The sequence below is a fragment of the Salvelinus fontinalis genome, chromosome 13 (genome assembly GCF_029448725.1).
Source record: "Salvelinus fontinalis isolate EN_2023a chromosome 13, ASM2944872v1, whole genome shotgun sequence".
Lineage (NCBI taxonomy): Eukaryota > Metazoa > Chordata > Actinopteri > Salmoniformes > Salmonidae > Salvelinus > Salvelinus fontinalis.
This window is the reverse complement of record NC_074677.1, coordinates 13,699,209-13,718,146: the sequence shown is the minus strand read 5'-3', so window position 1 is coordinate 13,718,146 and position 18,938 is coordinate 13,699,209. Positions and strand designations below refer to the sequence as shown.

The 18,938-nt window shown below is 42.2% G+C and overlaps 1 protein-coding gene across 1 annotated transcript in view; it reads left to right on the top strand.

Moving 5' to 3' along the window:
• The window catches only part of LOC129868134 (double C2-like domain-containing protein beta), a 184,437-nt gene that overhangs the window by 120,096 nt on the left and 45,403 nt on the right, over window positions 1-18,938 (top strand). The window contains exons 3-4 of the mRNA XM_055941804.1: window positions 235-309; window positions 13,374-13,483. Coding sequence (XP_055797779.1) covers window positions 235-309; window positions 13,374-13,483 — 185 coding nt within the window. The remainder of the gene's footprint in view (window positions 1-234; window positions 310-13,373; window positions 13,484-18,938) is intronic.

Sequence of the window (18,938 nt, the reverse complement as noted above, 5' to 3'; positions counted from 1 at the left end):
ATATTTACTCGTTATTTCAGTTTCTCTCAACACATTCTGAAGTCGACTGAGGCAGTGAGATTGAATTTTTTGTTCTAATTAGGTGACATGGCTTTTGTTCTTCTGACGAGGTTGTGCACTTGACAGAAACAAAAGTGTTTGACTTAAATTGGATGTCAGGCGGCCTTGTATGTCTGGCAGGTACTACCTTGTGAAGTCTTACGACACTCTCTTCTCTGTCTGTCTCTCCCACAGGGGCTAAAACCCATGGACCACAACGGGCTCTCAGATCCGTATGTCAAACTGCACCTACTGCCTGGGGCCAGTAAGGTACGTACCTGTCTTATTATACTTACATTAAAAGGTACATTATAGTAGTTTAGTTGCTAACTCAAATTGTGTGTACAGTTCATAGGCACTATGATAATAGTAATACACTGCTCAAAAAAATAAAGGGAACACTTAAACAACACAATGTAACTCCAAGTCAATCACACTTCTGTGAAATCAAACTGTCCACTTAGGAAGCAACACTGATTGACAATAAATTTCACATGCTGTTGTGCAAATGGAATAGACAAAAGGTGGAAATTATAGGCAATTAGCAAGACACCCCCAATAAAGGAGTGGTTCTGCAGGTGGTGACCACAGACCACTTCTCAGTTCCTATGCTTCCTGGCTGATGTTTTGGTCCCTTTTGAATGCTGGCGGTGCTTTCACTCTAGTGGTAGCATGAGACTACAACCCACACAAGCGGAGTCTACAACCCACACAAGTGGCTCAGGTAGTGCAGCTCATCCAGGATGGCACATCAATGCGAGCTGTGGCAAGAAGGTTTGCTGTGTCTGTCAGCGTAGTGTCCAGAGCATGGAGGCGCTACCAGGAGACAGGCCAGTACATCAGGAGACGTGGAGGAGGCCGTAGGAGGGCAACAACCCAGCAGCAGGACCGCTACCTCCGCCTTTGTGCAAGGAGGAGCACTGCCAGAGCCCTGCAAAATGACCTCCAGCAGGCCACAAATGTGCATGTGTCTGCTCAAACGGTCAGAAACAGACTCCATGAGGGTGGTATGAGGGCCCGACGTCCACAGGTGGGGGTCGTGCTTACAGCCCAACACCGTGCAGGACGTTTGGCATTTGCCAGAGAACACCAAGATTGGAAAATTCGCCACTGGCGCCCTGTGCTCTTCAAAGATGAAAGCAGGTTCACACTGAGCACATGTGACAGACGTGACAGAGTCTGGAGATGCCGTGGAGAACGTTCTGCTGCCTGTAACATCCTCCAGCATGACCGGTTTGGCAAGGGGTTAGTCATGGTGTGGTGGCATTTCTTTGGGGGGCCGCACAGCCCTCCATGTGCTCGCCAGAAGTAGCCTGACTGCCATTAGGTACAGAGATGAAATCCTCAGACCCCTTGTGAGACCATATGCTGGTGCGGTTGGCCCTGGGTTCCTCCTAATGCAAGACAATGCTAGACCTCATGTGGCTGGAGTGTGTCAGCAGTTCCTGCAAGAGGAAGGAATTGATGCTATGGACTGGCCCGCCCGTTCCCCAGACAAAAATCCAATTGAGCACATCTGGGACATCATGTCTCGCTCCATCCACCAATGCCACGTTGCACCACAGACTGTCCAGGAGTTGGCGGATGCTTTAGTCCAGGTCTCCTCAGGAGACCATCCGTCACCTCATCAGGAGCATGCCCAGGCGTTGTAGGGAGGTAATACAGGCACGTGGAGGCCACACACACTACTGAGCCTCATTTTGACTTGTTTTAAGGACATTACATCAAAGTTGGATCAGCCTGTAGTGTGGTTTTCCACTTTAATTTTGAGTGTGACTCCAAATCCAGACCTCCATGGGTTGATAAATTTGATTTCCATTGATAGTTTATGTGTGATTTTGTTGTCAGCACATTCAACTATGTAAAGAAAAAAGTATTTAACAAGAATATTTCATTCATTCAGATCTAGGATGTGTTATTTTAGTGTTCCCTTTATTTTTTTGAGCAGTGTATATTTCTTTCCTCATACAATACAATCTGTAATTAAAGGCTAACAAGGAGATTTTGCCTATATTGCCCTTTTCTTTCCAATGAGGTCATTTCTGGACAATAAGTTTAGCCATTTAGGGGACCCTTTTTGGCTCAAGAGCACCAAGTGTATTACACTCCAAAAACAGAGATGTTTTCAGACCTCAAATGTGTTCTTCTGTTGAGATAGGTCCAGCTCCAAGCCCATCTGCTTTGTAGTTCCAGCGATATGCCACTGTCCAAGAATAATAGACAGATAAGAACCATATAATTTCCAGATTTATTGTGCTTATCTTTTCCATTCACTTGAGGCGTACACAACTGGTGGTGTGGGATGTGGATTCATCTTGATATTAGGATACTATTGAAAACATCTGACAAACTTTTGGATTGTAATGTCCCTTTAATACTCTAAATGCAGTGATGCATAATATTGGCCTGTATTGCATATCAGATGGTGTCATGTCTGATTATCGCAAATTAATGGACACTATCATGCCCTGTTATGAAAGCGGACACTATCATGCCCTGTTATGAAAGCGGACACTATCATGCCCTGTTATGAAAGCGGACACTATCATGCCCTGTTATGAATGCTTGGAATATACAGTAGCTTGCGTGAAGGTTTATCTGCTGCTGCTACTCTGTTCTTTATTTTACATTTTTATTAGCTATCCTAATGGCTAGTCACTTTACCCTGCCTTCATGTACATTGAGCAAAAATATAAACTCAACATGCAAAATGTCAAAGATTTTACTGAATTACAGTTCATATAAGGAAATCAGTCAATTTCAAAAAATGTATTAGGCCCTAATCTATGGATTTCACATGACTGGGAATACAGATATTAATCTGTTGGTCACAAATATCTGAACAAAAAAAAGTAGGGGCGTGGATCAGAAACCAGTGAGAATCTGGTGTGATCACCATCTTCTTCGCATAGAGTTGATCAGGCTGTTGATTGTGGCCTGTGGAATGTTGTCCCACTCCTCTTCAATGGCTTTGCGAAGTTGATGGATATTGGCGGGAACTCTAACACGCTGTCGTACACATTGATCCAAAGCATCACAATGAGCATGTCTGATTATGCAGGCCATGGAAGAACTGGGACATTTTCAGCTTCCAATATTTGTGTATGGATCCTTGCGACATGGAGCTGCGCATTATCATGCTAAAACATGAGTTGGTGGCGGCGGATGAATGGCACGACAATGGGCCCTCAGGATCTCGTTACGTTATCTCTGTGCATTAAAATTGCTATCCAATAAAATGCAATTGTGTTCGTTCTCCGTAGCTTATTCATGCCCATACCATAACCCCACCGCCACCATGGGCACTCTGTTCACAACGTTGACATCAGCAAACCGGTCGCCCACACGACGCCATACATGCTGTGTGCCATCTATCCGGTACGGTTGAAACAGGGATTCCTCTGTGAAGAGCACACTTCTCCGAACTGCAGTCAGGTCAAGACCCTGGTGAGGACGACGAGCACGTAGATGAGCTTCCCTGAGACGGTTTCTGACAGTTTGCAGAGAAATTCTTCAGTTGTGCAAACACACAATTTCATCACTTGTCCGGGTGGCTGGTCTCAGATGATCCCACAGGTGAAGAAGCCAGATGTGGAGGACCTTGGCGGCGTGGTTACATGTGGTCTGCGGTTGTGAGGCCAGTTGGACGTACTGCCAAATTCTCTAAAATGATGTTGGAGGCGGCTTATGGTAGAGAAATTAACATAAACACACAACTGCATTTTAGAGTGCCCTTTTATTGTCCCAAATTTGTGAACAAAATTTTTGAGAAATGAGCTTTTTGTGCATATGCAACATTTCTGGGATATTTTATTTCAGCTCATGGAACCAACACTTTACATGTTGCGTTCATATTTTTGTTCAGTACACATATCTACCTCAAATACCTCATACCCCTGCACATTGATCTGGTACTGGTACTTTCACAGTAAAGTCCACACCCATTGTATTAGGCGCATTTGACAAATACAATTTAATTTGATCAAACTGGCTTAACTTGTGTTTTTATTGCAGCAAATCATTTATCGTATAGTGACACCAGTTATATCGATATACCCCCAGCCTGTCATGTCAGGCTTGCGACAGCGTAGATCAGGCCCTATGACAAGTAGTTTAGGAAGAGTGTTACAGTGATTAATTAGTGAAGAGAACATTGCTATTGAGCCATTGCTAATTTCAGATTATGTCTACGGTTATCAGACGGTTGGCAATTAATTTTATCCATGCTGATCGTGTCCATTCAAAGGGATGACGCATGCTGTCCCATTCTCTCCAACCCCCTCAAGTTTAGCCCGTTCTCATCTTCCATTCATTGCCAAGCCAAGACCTTATTTCATTACCAAAGCCCTGGTAGTCTTTCACTGTGACTTATTATGTCAGTTCAAGGGTTTTGAATCCTTTAATCAAATTCTTGTAGTGTAGTACCTGCGGATCAAGCCAGTTCTTTTTACATGTCTGTTACCATTTCCCGGCCACAAATAGTGTTGTCTTGCCGTATTGTCAACATTGTCTCCGTGATCTAGCCTTCTGTCGTGCCAACAATCCACTTAGCAGCTGCAAATAAGGGTTTTCTAATCAGCCAGGCTGTCCCCAACTGTTTGGACACCTTGACCTCCGTGTGAACTCTCCTTAAGACCATTATTAGGTCATTGATTGGGTGTGAACGTCGGGCATATGGACACTGTTAAATTTGGGGGCCTGAAATTGCACCACAAACATGGCAGCTGAGACAGGCATCAGATGTTCCTCACTCCTTCTTAATGGCGGCCACCAAGTGGTCCAGACAGACAGACTTGTCGCCAGAGAATTTACATCCAAATTTGTTTTGCTTGTGTCTGAGTTTGGTCTAGTGCTAACACAGCCAACTCCAGACTGCGCATGGCCTGTGAAAAAACTAAGTTTCGAATTTCAATCCCCACGTTGATCTCCTCAACCCGGTCTGCACACCTCTCATCGGTTTCCCCCTTTTTTAATCACTATATCTGTCCCAATAAAACAATGAGGAGGATAATTCACTTCCCCTTTTCATAAAAACTAAACACAAGTTGCCTTAGCAATGGTGTCAACCTCTGGTCCTGGAGAGTGTTAGATAGACACATTGCTCTGGTTGTTTGTGTGGTGTTTCAGAAATGAATCAGCTGCTGTTTGAGAGGAAACCAATAAGCTGGGGCTTTGTTCCCCGGAACATTCATTTTCGATGACTCAGCGGCAAATAATCCCACCAGTTAATTGAAGATGTTCTTCATCCTCACTGTCCATTACTCACCACCACACACAATATCATCTTGCTGTTTCATTCAACTCAACACTGTTCCCTAGCAGAACGTGTGGGCTTGTGAAATCCACCTTGCAAAGCAATGTGCTTCTCTAATCACTAAATTGGAGTGAAGTGTCTCATAGCAATGGAACTCTGTGGTAGGAGCTGTTCCTTAACTTTCTATAAAGAGCACAATACAGTGTAAAAGCTACATACCATCTTACTCACAAGTCAACATATAAGCAAGGGTTTGCCAATGACATGCATACGTCTATATGTTTTTTTCCTTAAACACTTATGGATGTTCATGCATTGCATTGAAATGTTTCTTAGGTGCTGTTACAGTATGGTATGATGTTTTATGTTGTGCACTTCTTAGACACATTGTTATATAAGCATTTTTAGTATCGATACAATACTACTGCATATACAGTACCAATCAAAAGTTTGGACACCTACTCATTCAAGGGTTTATCTTTATTTTTACTATTTTCTATATTGTAGAATAATAGTGAAGACATCAAAACTATGAAATAACACAAATAGAATCATGTTGTCACCAAAAAAGTGTTAAACAAATCAAAATATATTTTAGATTTTAGATTCTTCAAAGTAGCCACCCTTTGCCTTGATGACAGCTTTGCACACTCTTTGCAGTCTCTCAACCAGCTTCAGCTGGAATGTTTTTCCAACAGTCTTGAAGGAGTACCCACATATGCTGAGAACTTGTTGGCTGCTTTTCCTTCACTCTGCGGTCAAACTCATCCCAAACCATCTCAATTGGGTTGAGGTCGAGTGATTGTGGAGGCCAGGTCATCTGATGCAGAACTCCATCACTCTCCTTCTTGGTCAAATAGCCCTTACACAGCCTGGAGGTGTGTTTTGGGTCATTGTCCTTTTGAAATACAAATGATAGTCTCACTAAGCGCAAACCAGTGCTCAGCATATGTGGGAACTCTTTCAAGACTGTTGGAAAATCACTCCAGGTGAAGCTGGTTGAGAGAATGCCAAGAGTGTGCTGTCATCAAGGCAAAGGCTACTTTGAAAAATATAAAATATATTTTCATTTGTGTTATTTCATAGTTTTGATGTCTTCACAATTCTACAATGTAGAAAATAGTAAAAATCAAGAAAAACCCTTTTGACTGGTACTGTATGTGACAGCCCTTTTTTACGTGCATGTCAGATAAAAGGTAAGGATGAAAGGGACATACTGACCTCTCTATTTTAATCAAATATCCAACCTCACTCTTATTGCTAAAGTTTAGTAACCAGAGACTGCTGCTGCAGATGCAACCGTGGCTTATGTAAAGCCATTGAATATGTGATTCATCACTGTGGAATTATATTCTTACTGCATCGACCCCAGTCAGCAGGCATACAATGGCACTACTTTGCAGATTCTAGTGATAACCAAAACCATGTATACCTTATATGTATGTGATATGTGATTTGTGGTTGTCTTACCTACCTTTAAGTTAACTGCACTGATTGAAAATCACTTGTGATAACTAGCTAATGCAGTCAGCATGCATTGATTGATTGATATTGGTAGATTAGTTTAATTTGAGAAATATTCAAGTCACTGGCAGGCAGCCAGGTTGATATTTCCCTGGCTGTCTTTTGTGATTAAATGCATCTCTCACATCAGATGGTAATCAGTTATAGATCACCACTTGTGATGCACAAACAACGCACCACAGCCGCGAGATAGATGAACACAACACGGAAGCTTCTTGTTCAAACTTTTGTTTAATCGAACCCACTGGAATTAATAATTGCCTGCTTATTAAGTTCCCAGCATGCATTGATATGCCTATTCTTTCATTTAATTGCAATCTGGCATTTTCATTCTACGTCTGAGAAACGTTGTCCTTGTGTGTCGCTACTGTGGCATTCTGGTGTTGACGAAATCACCCGAGAATTGAGAACGTGTCATAAACAGGGAAATTGTTCACACCTCTGGTTTAACCTGAGAAGAGATTGATATGGATGAGATGAGACGAGATTTCTAATCTGAATTACATGACCATTGTCAAATCCCACATGACCGTTGAGTCATGGTAATATCCTTTTATGCACTCTGGACATGCATTGGTAGTAGACAATTCGCTAACGACCGTCAGGTGACTAATGGCCTGATACTTGATACGAAGTGCTCTATTGTCCCTCTAACTACTCTGATACCAATGCAAATACAATCGAAAGTACAACAGTGGTGTGCAGAACGGCATTTCGGAACACACAACTTGTCGACCCTTGTCACGGATGGTCTATTGCAGCAGACGACCACATCAGCTAAAAACAAGTAGAAGCAGCTCCAATGGGCACATGATCACCAACACTGGACAATTGAGGAGTGGAAAAACATCACCTGGAATATGACAGCTAGTTCAGTTTACTTGAGAGTCCCCAGACTTCAACCCAATTGACAATATTTGGGATGAGATGGACTGTTCTAAAGGCAAATGTCGGTCCGACCCTGTACCTAATAAACTGGCCGGTGAGTGTATATGAGCCCAAGCCCCCCCCCAAAAACACATCATTAAAATAATGATTGTGTCATACAATACATAGCCTAATAGCCAACCACATATTACTCACGGCAGAAAAAACAACAACATAGATTTAAGATATTCTCCAAAATTAAACAAATTCTAGTAATCACCTTTTGAGTGTGAACTGTATACTGGATTCGCATACTGGATGGACTGTTACCTTATGCTACACTCCAAACTTTCTATCCATGAGTCTGGGAGAGAATAGCCTAGTAATAGGGATTTTTAAATATTTTCATAATTAATAGACTGACACATTACCTTTAGCCACAGCATATCTCACCACCGTGCGTCTCCATCTCCTCTTCTCTCACCTTCATACCTTTCTCAAGCGCACAGAGAGAGTAGCTGTCGACAGTTTAATGAAATATGTTTTGTTGTGAAAACATCTTACTATCGATGTTCCCAAGCAGATTTCACTTGGTTTTCCAAATTAAGCACTGGGTAGCAGCAGGAACAGGGTTGGATATACCATGACATACAGAGTTTGGGCGGAATATCACCTGTCGCACAGCGAGAGGCTGCATGCTCCTCAAACAGTGGTTGATGTGTGGTGTGAAATAAGGATTCTTATAAGCCCATGTAACAGTATAACTTTAAACCGTCCCCTCGCCCCGACACGGGCGCGAACTAGGGACCCTCTGCACACATCAACAACAGTCACCCACGAAGCGTCGTTACCCATCGCTCCACAAAAGCCGTGGCCCTTGCAGAGCAAGGGGAATCACTACTTCTAGGTTTTAGAGCAAGTGACGTAACCGACTGAAAGGCTGCTAGCTCGCACCACCGCTTACTAGCTAGCCATTTTACATCCGTTACACCCAGACATTTCTATATGCAAAAAGCAGAGTTCTGATGGTTACCACTAAAAAGAGGAGGATCCCAGCTGCTAATATATTGATTTCTCAGCTGATAATATTAAGGACATGCTCCACTATAAAAACGGAGTAGCCTACCCAGCATGATTGAAAAGCAAACCATGGGAAGCGGCCTCCATTCGCTATTCGAGTGCTTAAGGATTACATGTATTTTTCCCCTGCCCCTGTTCCTGCCCATTTGATAATGGGCAATTCTAAATCTTAAACAAATTTTACATATTAGTAAAGACAAGATTAATTTGAGAAAAGTCTGATGGGTGAAAATACTTGATGAGATAACACCTTGAGGCAAGGAACAGAGTGCAATACTTTTTAGCAATTTTTTATAATCTTATAGTTCGGTCATGGAGCCCATATATGTTTTGATTTCTAAGACATTCTAAGGTTTTTATCATTCACAAATAAAGTTTCCAAATAACTCTAAATCTAGCATATAGGACCTAGCTCAAATGATCACTTTTATGCTAAACATAGCCACTTCATATTTGCACTCGCTCTGGAATTGGAAAAATATTGTTTATTTTATTCAGCTAAGTTCAATTATATTCTTCTTACTATTGAACAAAAATATGAAAGCAACATGTAAAGTGTTGTTCCCATGTTTCATGAGTTGAAAAAGACGGCAAATTGTTTTGATACAAACAACATTTTGTGTACAAATTTGATTACATCCCTGTTAGTGAGCATTTCTCCTTTGGCAAGATAATCCATCCACCTGACAGGTGTGGCATATCAAGAAGCTGATTAAACAGCATGATCATTACACAGGTGCACCTTGTGCTGGGGACAATAGAAGGCCACTCTAAAATGTTCAGTTTTTTCCACACAACACAAAGCCACAGATGTCTCAAGTTGAGGGAGTGTGCAATTGGCATGCTGACTGCAGGAGTGTCCACCAAAGCTGTTGCCAGATAATTTAATTTTCATTTCTCTACCATAAGCCGCCTCCATTTGTTTAGAGAATTTGGCAGTAGGTCCAACCGGCCTCACACTGTAATCACGCCAGCCGAGGACCTCCACATCCGGCTTCTATTTATGCATAGTCACTTTACCCCTACCTACATGTACATATTACCTCAATTACCTTGACTAACCTGTACCCCCGCACATTGACTCGGTACCGGCACCCCCTGTATATAGCCTTATTATTGTTATTTTTTTGTTGCTCTTATTTGTTTACATTCGTTTATTTAGTAAATATTTTCTTAACTCTTATTTTTCTTAACTGCATTGTTGGTTAAGGGCTTATAAGTAAGTATTTCACAATAAGGTCTACACTTGTTGTATTCGGCGAATGCGACAAATAACATTTTGATTTGAAAAACTGAGTTTGCACAACCAAAGAATTTCTGCACAAACTGTCAGAATCCTTCTCAGGGAAGCTCATCTGCGTGCTCGTCGTCCTCACCAGGGTCTTGACCTGACTACAGTTCAAAATCGAGTTCAGTGGGAAAATGCTGAGCTTCGATGCCTGCTGGCCGGCTAGAGAAGTGTGCTCTTTACGGATGAATCCTGGTTTCAACTGTACGGTATGGGCAGGCAGTTCAACGGTATTGGCAGGCATAAGCTATGGACAACGAACACAATTGCATTTTATCGATGGCAATTTGAATGCACAGTGATAGCGGGATGAGATCCTGAGGCCCATTGTGCCATTCATCCGCCGTCATCACCTCATGTTTCAGCATGATAATTCACATGTCGCAAGGATCTGTACACAATTCCTGGAAGCTGAAAATGTCCCAGTTCTTCCATGGCCTGCATACTCAAACATGTCACCCATTGAGCAAGTTTGGGATGCTCTGGATTAACGTGTACGACAGCATGCTCCAGTTCCCGCCAATATCCAGCAACTTCGTACAACCATTGAAAAGGAGTGGAACAACATTCCGCAGGCCAAAATCAACAGCCTCAAATCAAATTGTATTGGTCAAATAGATATGGTTAGCAGATGTTATTGTGAGTGTAGCGAAATACTTGTGCTTCTAGTTCTGACAGTGCAGCAATATATAACAAGTAATATCTAACAATTCCAGAACAAATGAATAATCTAAGTAAGGAATGGAATAAGAATATATAAATATATGGATGAGCAATGCCAGAGCGGCATAGGCTAAGATGCAATAGATAGTATAGAATGCAGTATATACATGTGAGATGAGTAACACAAGATATGTAAACATTATTTAAGTGGCATTATTAAAGTGACTAGTGAAAAGGAGTGATCAACTCTATGCAAAAGAGATATGTGGCGCTGCATGAGGCAAATGGTGGTCACACCAGATACTGACTGGTTTTATGATCCACCCCTCTATGTTTTTTTTAAGGTATCTGTGACCAACAGATGCATATCTGTATTCCCAGTCATGTGAAATTTATAGATTAGGGCCTAATTAATTTATTTCTAATGATTGATTTACTTTTATATACTGTAACTCAGTCAAATCTTTGAAATTGTTGCATGTTGTGTTTTATCTTTTTGTTCAATGTATAAAATCATATAGTATAAAATAATGGCACATGAGTTATAAGCTTATCTTGTCTGCTAAATGAACTAGCCTACAGCCTATGGCATGGAGCTTAGCCAGATAACATGTACAGTCGTGGCCAAAAGTTTTGAGAATGACACAAATATTAATTTTCACAAAGTCTGCTGCCTCAGTTGGTATGATGGCAATTTGCATATACTCCAGAATGATATGAAGAGTGATCAAATGAATTGCAATTAATTGCAAAGTGCCTCTTTGCCATGCAAATGAACTTAATCCCCGAAAAACATTTCCACTGCATTTCAGCCCTGCCACAAAAGGACCAGCTGACATCATGTCAGTGATTCTCTCGTTAACACAGGTGTGAGTGTTGACGAGGACAAGGCTGGAGATCACTATGTCATGCTGATTGAGTTTGAATAACAGACTGGAAGCTTCAAAAGGAGGGTGGTGCTTGGAATCATTCTTCTTCCTCTGTCAGTCATGGTTACCTGCAAGGAAACATGTGCCGTCATCATTGCTTTGCACAAAAAGGGCTTCACAGGCAAGGATATTGCTGCCTGTAAGATTGCGCCTAAATCAACCGTTTATCGGATCATCAAGCACTTCAAGGAGAGCGGTTCAATTGTTGTGAAGAAGGCTTCAGGGCGCCCAAGAAAGTCCAGCAAGCGCCAGGACCGTCTCCTAAAGTTGATTCAGCTGCAGGATCGGGGCACCACCAGTACAGGGCTTGCTCAGGAATGGCAGCAGGCAGGTGCAAGTGCATCTGCACGCACAGTGAGGCAAAGACTTTTGGAGGATGGCCTGGTGTCAAGAAGGGCAGCAAAGAAACCACTTCTCTCCAGGAAAAACATCAGGGACAGACTGATATTCTGCAAAAGGTACAGGGATTGGACTGCTGAGGACTGGGGTAAATACATTTTCTCTGATGAATCCCCATTCCGATTGTTTGGGGCATCTGGAAAAAAGCTTGTACGGAGAAGACAAGGTGAGCGCTACTATCAGTCCTGTGTCATGCCAAAAGTAAAGCATCCTGAGACCATTCATGTGTGGGGTTGCTTGTCAGCTAAGGGAGTGGGCTCACTCACAATTTTGCCTAAGAACACAGCCATGAATAAAGAATGGTACCAACACATCCTCCGAGAGCAACTTCTCCCAACCATCCAGGAACAGTTTGACGAACAATGCCTTTTCCAGCATGATGGAGCACCTTGACATAAGGCAAAAGTGATAACTAAGTGGCTTGGGGAACAAAACATTGATATTTTGGGTCCATGGTGAGGAAAATCCCCAGACCTTAATCACATTGAGAACTTGTGGTCAATCCTCAAGAGGCAGGTGGACAAACAAAAACCCACAAATTCTGACCAACTCCAAGCATTGATTATGCAAGAATGGGCTGCCATCAGTCAGGATGTGGCCCAGAAGTTAATTGACAGCATGCCAGGGCGGATTGCAGAGGTCTTGAAAAATAAGTGTCAACACTGCAAATATTGACTCTTTGCATCAACTTCATGTAATTGTCAATAAAAGCCTTTGACACTTATGAAATGCTTGTAATTATACTTCATTATTCCATAGTAACATCTGACAAAAATATCCAAAGACACTGAAGCAGCAAACGTTGTGAAAATTGATATTTGTGTCATTCTCAAAACTTTTGGCCACGACTGCAGTAAGCAGACTTATTTATTTAGACCTGCCTAAAATAAATTATGGATTTATTGTGATGGTGTATATTAAATGGAGTTATTATACTTTTATAAATTGTAGATGTTCCAAACGTGTTTATGTTAATTCACTGTCAATTACTGTGAGGCCGGTAGGCATTTGCATGACAATAACCGTCTGACAAAATTTCATGAACACCACAGCCCTATCTGGGGTCGTATATTATGTGTTAGAGCCAGGAGTGTTACCATTCCACCACAGGCTCTGCTTGGAAAACCCGAATTCTGTGACCTAATAATGACTTCTATTGTGCCCTATGTGTCATTGTCAGCCTATGATGGAGTGGAGGTCGAAGGTCAATACCTAAATACAATTTCTTTCTCCCTCTCTATTGCTTTCTCTCTCTTTATTGCTTGTTCATGCTCTCTCACACACACTCTTTCTCACTCACTCACTCACTCACTCACTCACTCACTGACAGGCCAATAAGCTTCGCACCAAGACCCTGCGCAACACCCTCAACCCCATCTGGAGCGAGACCCTGACCTACTATGGCATCACCGATGAGGATATGGTCCGCAAAACACTCAGGTAATCTTCTTCTGTCTCCATATTCTAACCCCTAGCCTGCTTACATTTACATTCAATCAAAACGTTGGGATCACGTTAATCAACGTGATCAAGACAAAGGAGATGATTGTGGACTACAGGAAAAAGAGGACCGAGCACGCCCCCATTCTCAGGGGCTGCAGTGGAGCAGGTTGAGAGCTTAAAGTTCTTTGGTGTCCACATCACCAACAAACTAACATGGTCCAAGCAAACCAAGACAGTCGTGAAGAGGGCACAACAAAACTTATTCCCCCTCAGGAGACTGAAAAGAGTTGGCATGCGTCCTCAGATCCTCAACAGGTTCTACAGCTGCACCATCGAGAGCATCCTGACTGGTTGCATCACTGACTGGTATGGCAACTGCTCGGCCTCTGACCGCAAGGCACTACACAGGGTTGTGCGAATGGCAAAGTACATCATTGGGGCCAAGCTTCCTGCCATCCAGGACCTCTATACCAGGCGGTGTCAGAGGAAAAATTGTCAAAGACTCCAGCCATCCTAGTCATAGACTGTTCACTCTGCTACCGCACGGCAAGCAGTACCAGAGCGCCAAGCCTAGGTCCAAGAGGCTTCTAAACAGTATCTACCCCCAAGTCATAAGACTCCTGGACATTTAATCAAATGGCCACCCAAACTATTTGCATTGCCCCCCCCCCCCCCACCCTTACACCGCTGCTACTCTCTGTTGTTATCTATGCATAGTCACTTTAATAACTCTACCTACATGTACAGTTGAAGTCGGAAGTTTACATACACCTTATCCAAATACATTTAAACTCAGTTTTTCACAATTTCTGACATTTAATCCTGGTAACAATTCCCTGTCTTAGGTCAGTTTGGATCACCACTTTATTCTAAGAATGTGAAATGTCAGCATAATAGTAGAGTGATTTATTTCAGCTTTTATTTCTTTCATCACATTCCCAGTGGGTCAGAAGTTTACATACACTCAATTAGTATTTGGTAGCATTGCCTTTAAATTGTTTAACTTGGGTCAAACGTTTTGGGTAGCCTTCCACAAGCTTCCCACAATAAGTTTGATGAATTTTGGCCATTCCTCCTGACAGAGCTGGTGTAACTGAGTCAGGTTTGTAGGCCTCCTCGCACACGCTTTTTCAATTCTGCCCACAAATTTTCTATGGGATTGAGGTCAGGGCTTTGTGATGGCCACTCCAATACCTTGACTTTGTTGTCCTTAAGCCATTTTGCCACAACTTTGGAAGTATGCTTGGGGTCATCGTCCATTTGGAAGGCCCATTTGCGACCAAGCTTTAACTTCCTGACTGATGTCTTGAGATGTTGCTTCAATATATCCACATAATTTTTCCTACCTCATGATGCCATCTATTTTGTGAAGTGCCACAGTCTATCCTGCAGCAAAGCACCCCCACAACATGATGCTGCCAACCCCGTGCTTCCCGGTTGGGATGGTGTTCTTCGGCTTGCAAGCCTCCCCCTTTTTCCTCCAAACATAACGATGGTCATTATGGCCAAACAGTTCTATTTTTGTTTCATCAGACCGGAGGACATTTCTCCAAAAAGTATGATCTTTGTCCCCATGTGCAGTTGCAAACCGAAGTCTGGCTTTTTTTATGGCGGTTTTGGAGCAGTGGCTTCTTCCTTGCTGAGCCGCCTTTTGGGTTATTTCGATATAGAACTCGTTTTACAGTAGATATAGATACTTTTGTACCCGTTTCCTCCAGCATCTTCACAAGGTCCTTTGCTGTTGTTCTGGGACTGATTTGCACTTTTCGCACCAAAGTCCATTCATCTCTAGGAGACAGAACGTGTCTCCTTCCTGAGCGGTATGACGGCTGTGTGGTCCCATGGTGTTTATACTTGCGTACTATTGTTTGTACAGATGAACATGGTACCTTCAGGCATTTGGAAATTACTCCCAAGGATGAACCAGACTTGTGGAGGTCTACAATTTTTTCTGAGGTCTTGGCTGATTTCTTTTGATTTTCCCATGATGTCAAGCAAGGAGGCACTGAGTTTGAAGGTAGGCCTTGAAATACATCCACAGGTACACCTCCAATTGCCTCAAATGATGTCAATTAGCCTATCAGAAGCTTCTAAAGCCATGACATCATTTTTGGGAATTTTACAAGCTGTTTAAAGGTAGTCAACTTAGTGTATGTAAACTTCTGACCCACTGGAAATGTGATACAGTGAATTTTAAGTAAAATAATCTGTCTGTAAACAATTGTTTGAAAAATTACTTATGTCATGCACAAAGTAGATATCCTAACCGACTTGCCAAAACTATAGTTAACAATTATTTTTTGGAGTAGTTGAAAACGAGTTTTAATGATTCCAACCTAAGTGTATGTAAACTTCCGACTTCAACTGTACATATTACCTCAACTAACCGGTGCCCCCGCACCTTGACTCTGTACCGGTACCCCCCTGTATTCGTCTCACTATTGTTATTTTACTGCTGCTCTTTAATTACTTGTTACTTTTATTTCTTAATCTTCTGTATTTTTTTTAAACTGCATTGTTGGTTAGGGCTTGTAAGTAAGCATTTTACTGTAAGGTATTGTATTCAGCGCATGTGACGAATAAAATTTTATTTGATTGGGTCCAATTTTGATTGCTAACACGGCCACAATTCTGAAGAGGTCACCACGTGTCTCTAAGTCTAGGCACAAAAGGAATCAAGTCCAATTGTGTAGGCTTAAATCTGTTTTATCCAATCATGCAGTCTCCTTTTAATCAACTTCTTATGGTGTCAAGGGCGGGATTGCACGCATAATTCTGTCAAGAGTCAATGATGTGAAAAAGAGACACTTGTTCCTCAACAGAGGGCACATCATCCTCCGCCTCTTTGTCACAGTGTTTATCCTGTTAGTGGGGCTTTAATCGCGTTGCTGAGCGCTCTGCAATATTGTAGAGTTTGGGATTTGTTACCCATGACTTGCCAAGCATTGACTCTTAAAACTGTTTGTGTAATGCCATAGTGTTTTCCATTCCAGGATCCAGGTTTGTTGCGGGCTGACTTCTATTCGCTGCACATTTTGTAAACCACCCCCTCGTTTGTGTCAGCGGATTTAATGAGTTAGCAGCTGAAGTGTTGGGAGGAAACCAACTGCTTAAGGTGAGCATGGCACACTCCTGGGACAGGTGTTTGCCACTTGACAGCTTGAAGTAGGGAGGTGGCAAAAGAGGTCTCCTAAATCCCAACCCATAGTCTGGGTGATTGACAGTTAATTATAATCCCACAGAGTTTTTGTTGTTGTTGCTAGTATGACATAGTAGAATTATCGCCATTCACCCAGTGATATCACCCCTGCCATTTTTTTTTTTTTTTTTTTTTTTTTTAACCTTTATTTAACCAGGTAGGCAAATTGAGAACACGTTCTCATTTACAATTGCGACCTGGCCAAGATAAAGCAAAGCAGTTCGACACATACAACAACACATAGTTACACATGGAGTAAAAACAAACATATAGTCAATAATACAGTGAGAAAAAAAATAAGTCTATATACAATGTGAGCAAGTGAGGTGAGATAAGGGAGGTGAAGGCAAACAGATATATGTATAAATAAATAAAATATAAAAAGGCCATGGAGGCGAAGTGAGTACAACACAGCAAGTAAAATAAAAACTAAAAAACACTGGAATGGTTGGTTTGCATTGGAAGAAAGTGCAAAGTAGAGACAGAAATAATGGGGTGCAAAGGAGCAAAATAAATTAATAAATAAATACAGTAGGTAAAGAGGTAGTTGTTTGGGCTAAATTGTAGATGGGTTATGTACAGGTGCAGTAATCTATGAGCTGCTCTGACAGCTGGTGCTTAAAGCTAGTGAGGGAGATAGGTGTTTCCAGTTTCAGAGATTTTTGTAGTTCGTTCCAGTCATTGGCAGCAGAGAACTGGAAGGAGAGGCGTCCAAAGGAAGAATTGGTTTTGGGGGTGACTAGAGAGATATACCTGCTGGAGCGCGTGCTACAGGTAGGTGCTGCTATGGTGACCAGCGAGCTGAGATAAGGGGGGACTTTACCTAGCAGGGTCTTGTAGATGACCTGGAACCAGTGGGTTTGGCGACGAGTATGAAGCGAGGGCCAGCCAACGAGAGTGTACAGGTCGCAGTGGTGGGTAGTATATGGGGCTTTGGTGACAAAACGGATGGCACTGTGATAGACTGCATCCAATTTATTGAGTAGGGTTTTGGAGGCTATTTTGTAAATGACATCACCGAAGTCGAGGATTGGTAGGATGGTCAGTTTTACAAGGGTATGTTTGGCAGCATGAGTAAAGGCTGCTTTGTTGCGGAATAGGAAGCCAATTCTAGATTTGACTTTGGATTGGAGATGTTTGATGTGGGTCTGGAAGGAGAGTTTACAGTCTAACCAGACACCTAGGTATTTGTAGTTGTCCACATATTCTAAGTCAGAGCCGTCCAAAGTAGTGATGTTGGACAGGCGGGCAGGAGCAGGCAGCGATCGGTTGAAGAGCATGCATTTGGTTTTACTTGTATTTAAGAGCAGTTGGAGGCCACGGAAGGAGAGTTGTATGGCATTGAAGCTCGCCTGGAGGGTTGTTAACACAGTGTCAAAAGAAGGGCCAGAAGTATACAGAATAGTGTCGTCTGCGTAGAGGTGGATCAGAGAATCACCAGCAGCAAGAGCGACATCATTGATGTAAAGGATTGATGCCATAAAGGAGCTTCAGCACTGTGACTCACACACCCACCCTCCATCCCCTAGTCATCAATTGATTAAACTCCACTGAACCCCTATAAACTGATAATGATGAATGCAGAGCAGCAGCTCCTGTTTAGCCTGTTGTGTGTGTATTCAATAGGAACAACAGAAGCAAATGGAACAAAACGGGAAGGGACCTACCTGAATTTGTCCAACAAAAACTCTTGTTTTCATAGCAAAATACTTTCCATTGAAAAACGTTTTGCTATGGTGTGCGCTAATGAATACACCCGTTGTCCCATATATGTTTGTGCTATCATGCCAACTCCTTGTTATGCCAAATATGATAGCACAAACAGATCTGGGACCAGGCTAGCTCCAATTACGTTAAACAAGTCAATGAGTGATGGTGCATGATAATGCCGCAAATCACAAAGGTCATTTGGCCCATCAGTAGCTGTATATGACACTAATGACAATTTTTTTTTTTACTAACAGTTAATTAGCATTATTGGTTTAGTGATGACCCTGATGAGTTAATTAGCCATCAATAATGACAATTTCCAAAAATTCAATAAGTGTAGGTGTCTTCCATCCTTTTTGTTTGAGCAGTGTATACTATACAGGACATAAGCAAAACAATTGTCAGGGGCAAACGTGTCAGGGAAATATGTACTCTACCCTCATCCCAGGTCTGTGTGAGCTTTAACTAACTCCTCTCCTCTCACTATCATTGTTAATATGGCATAACAACATCTATAGTCAGAAGGAGCTGGCTGAGGCACAT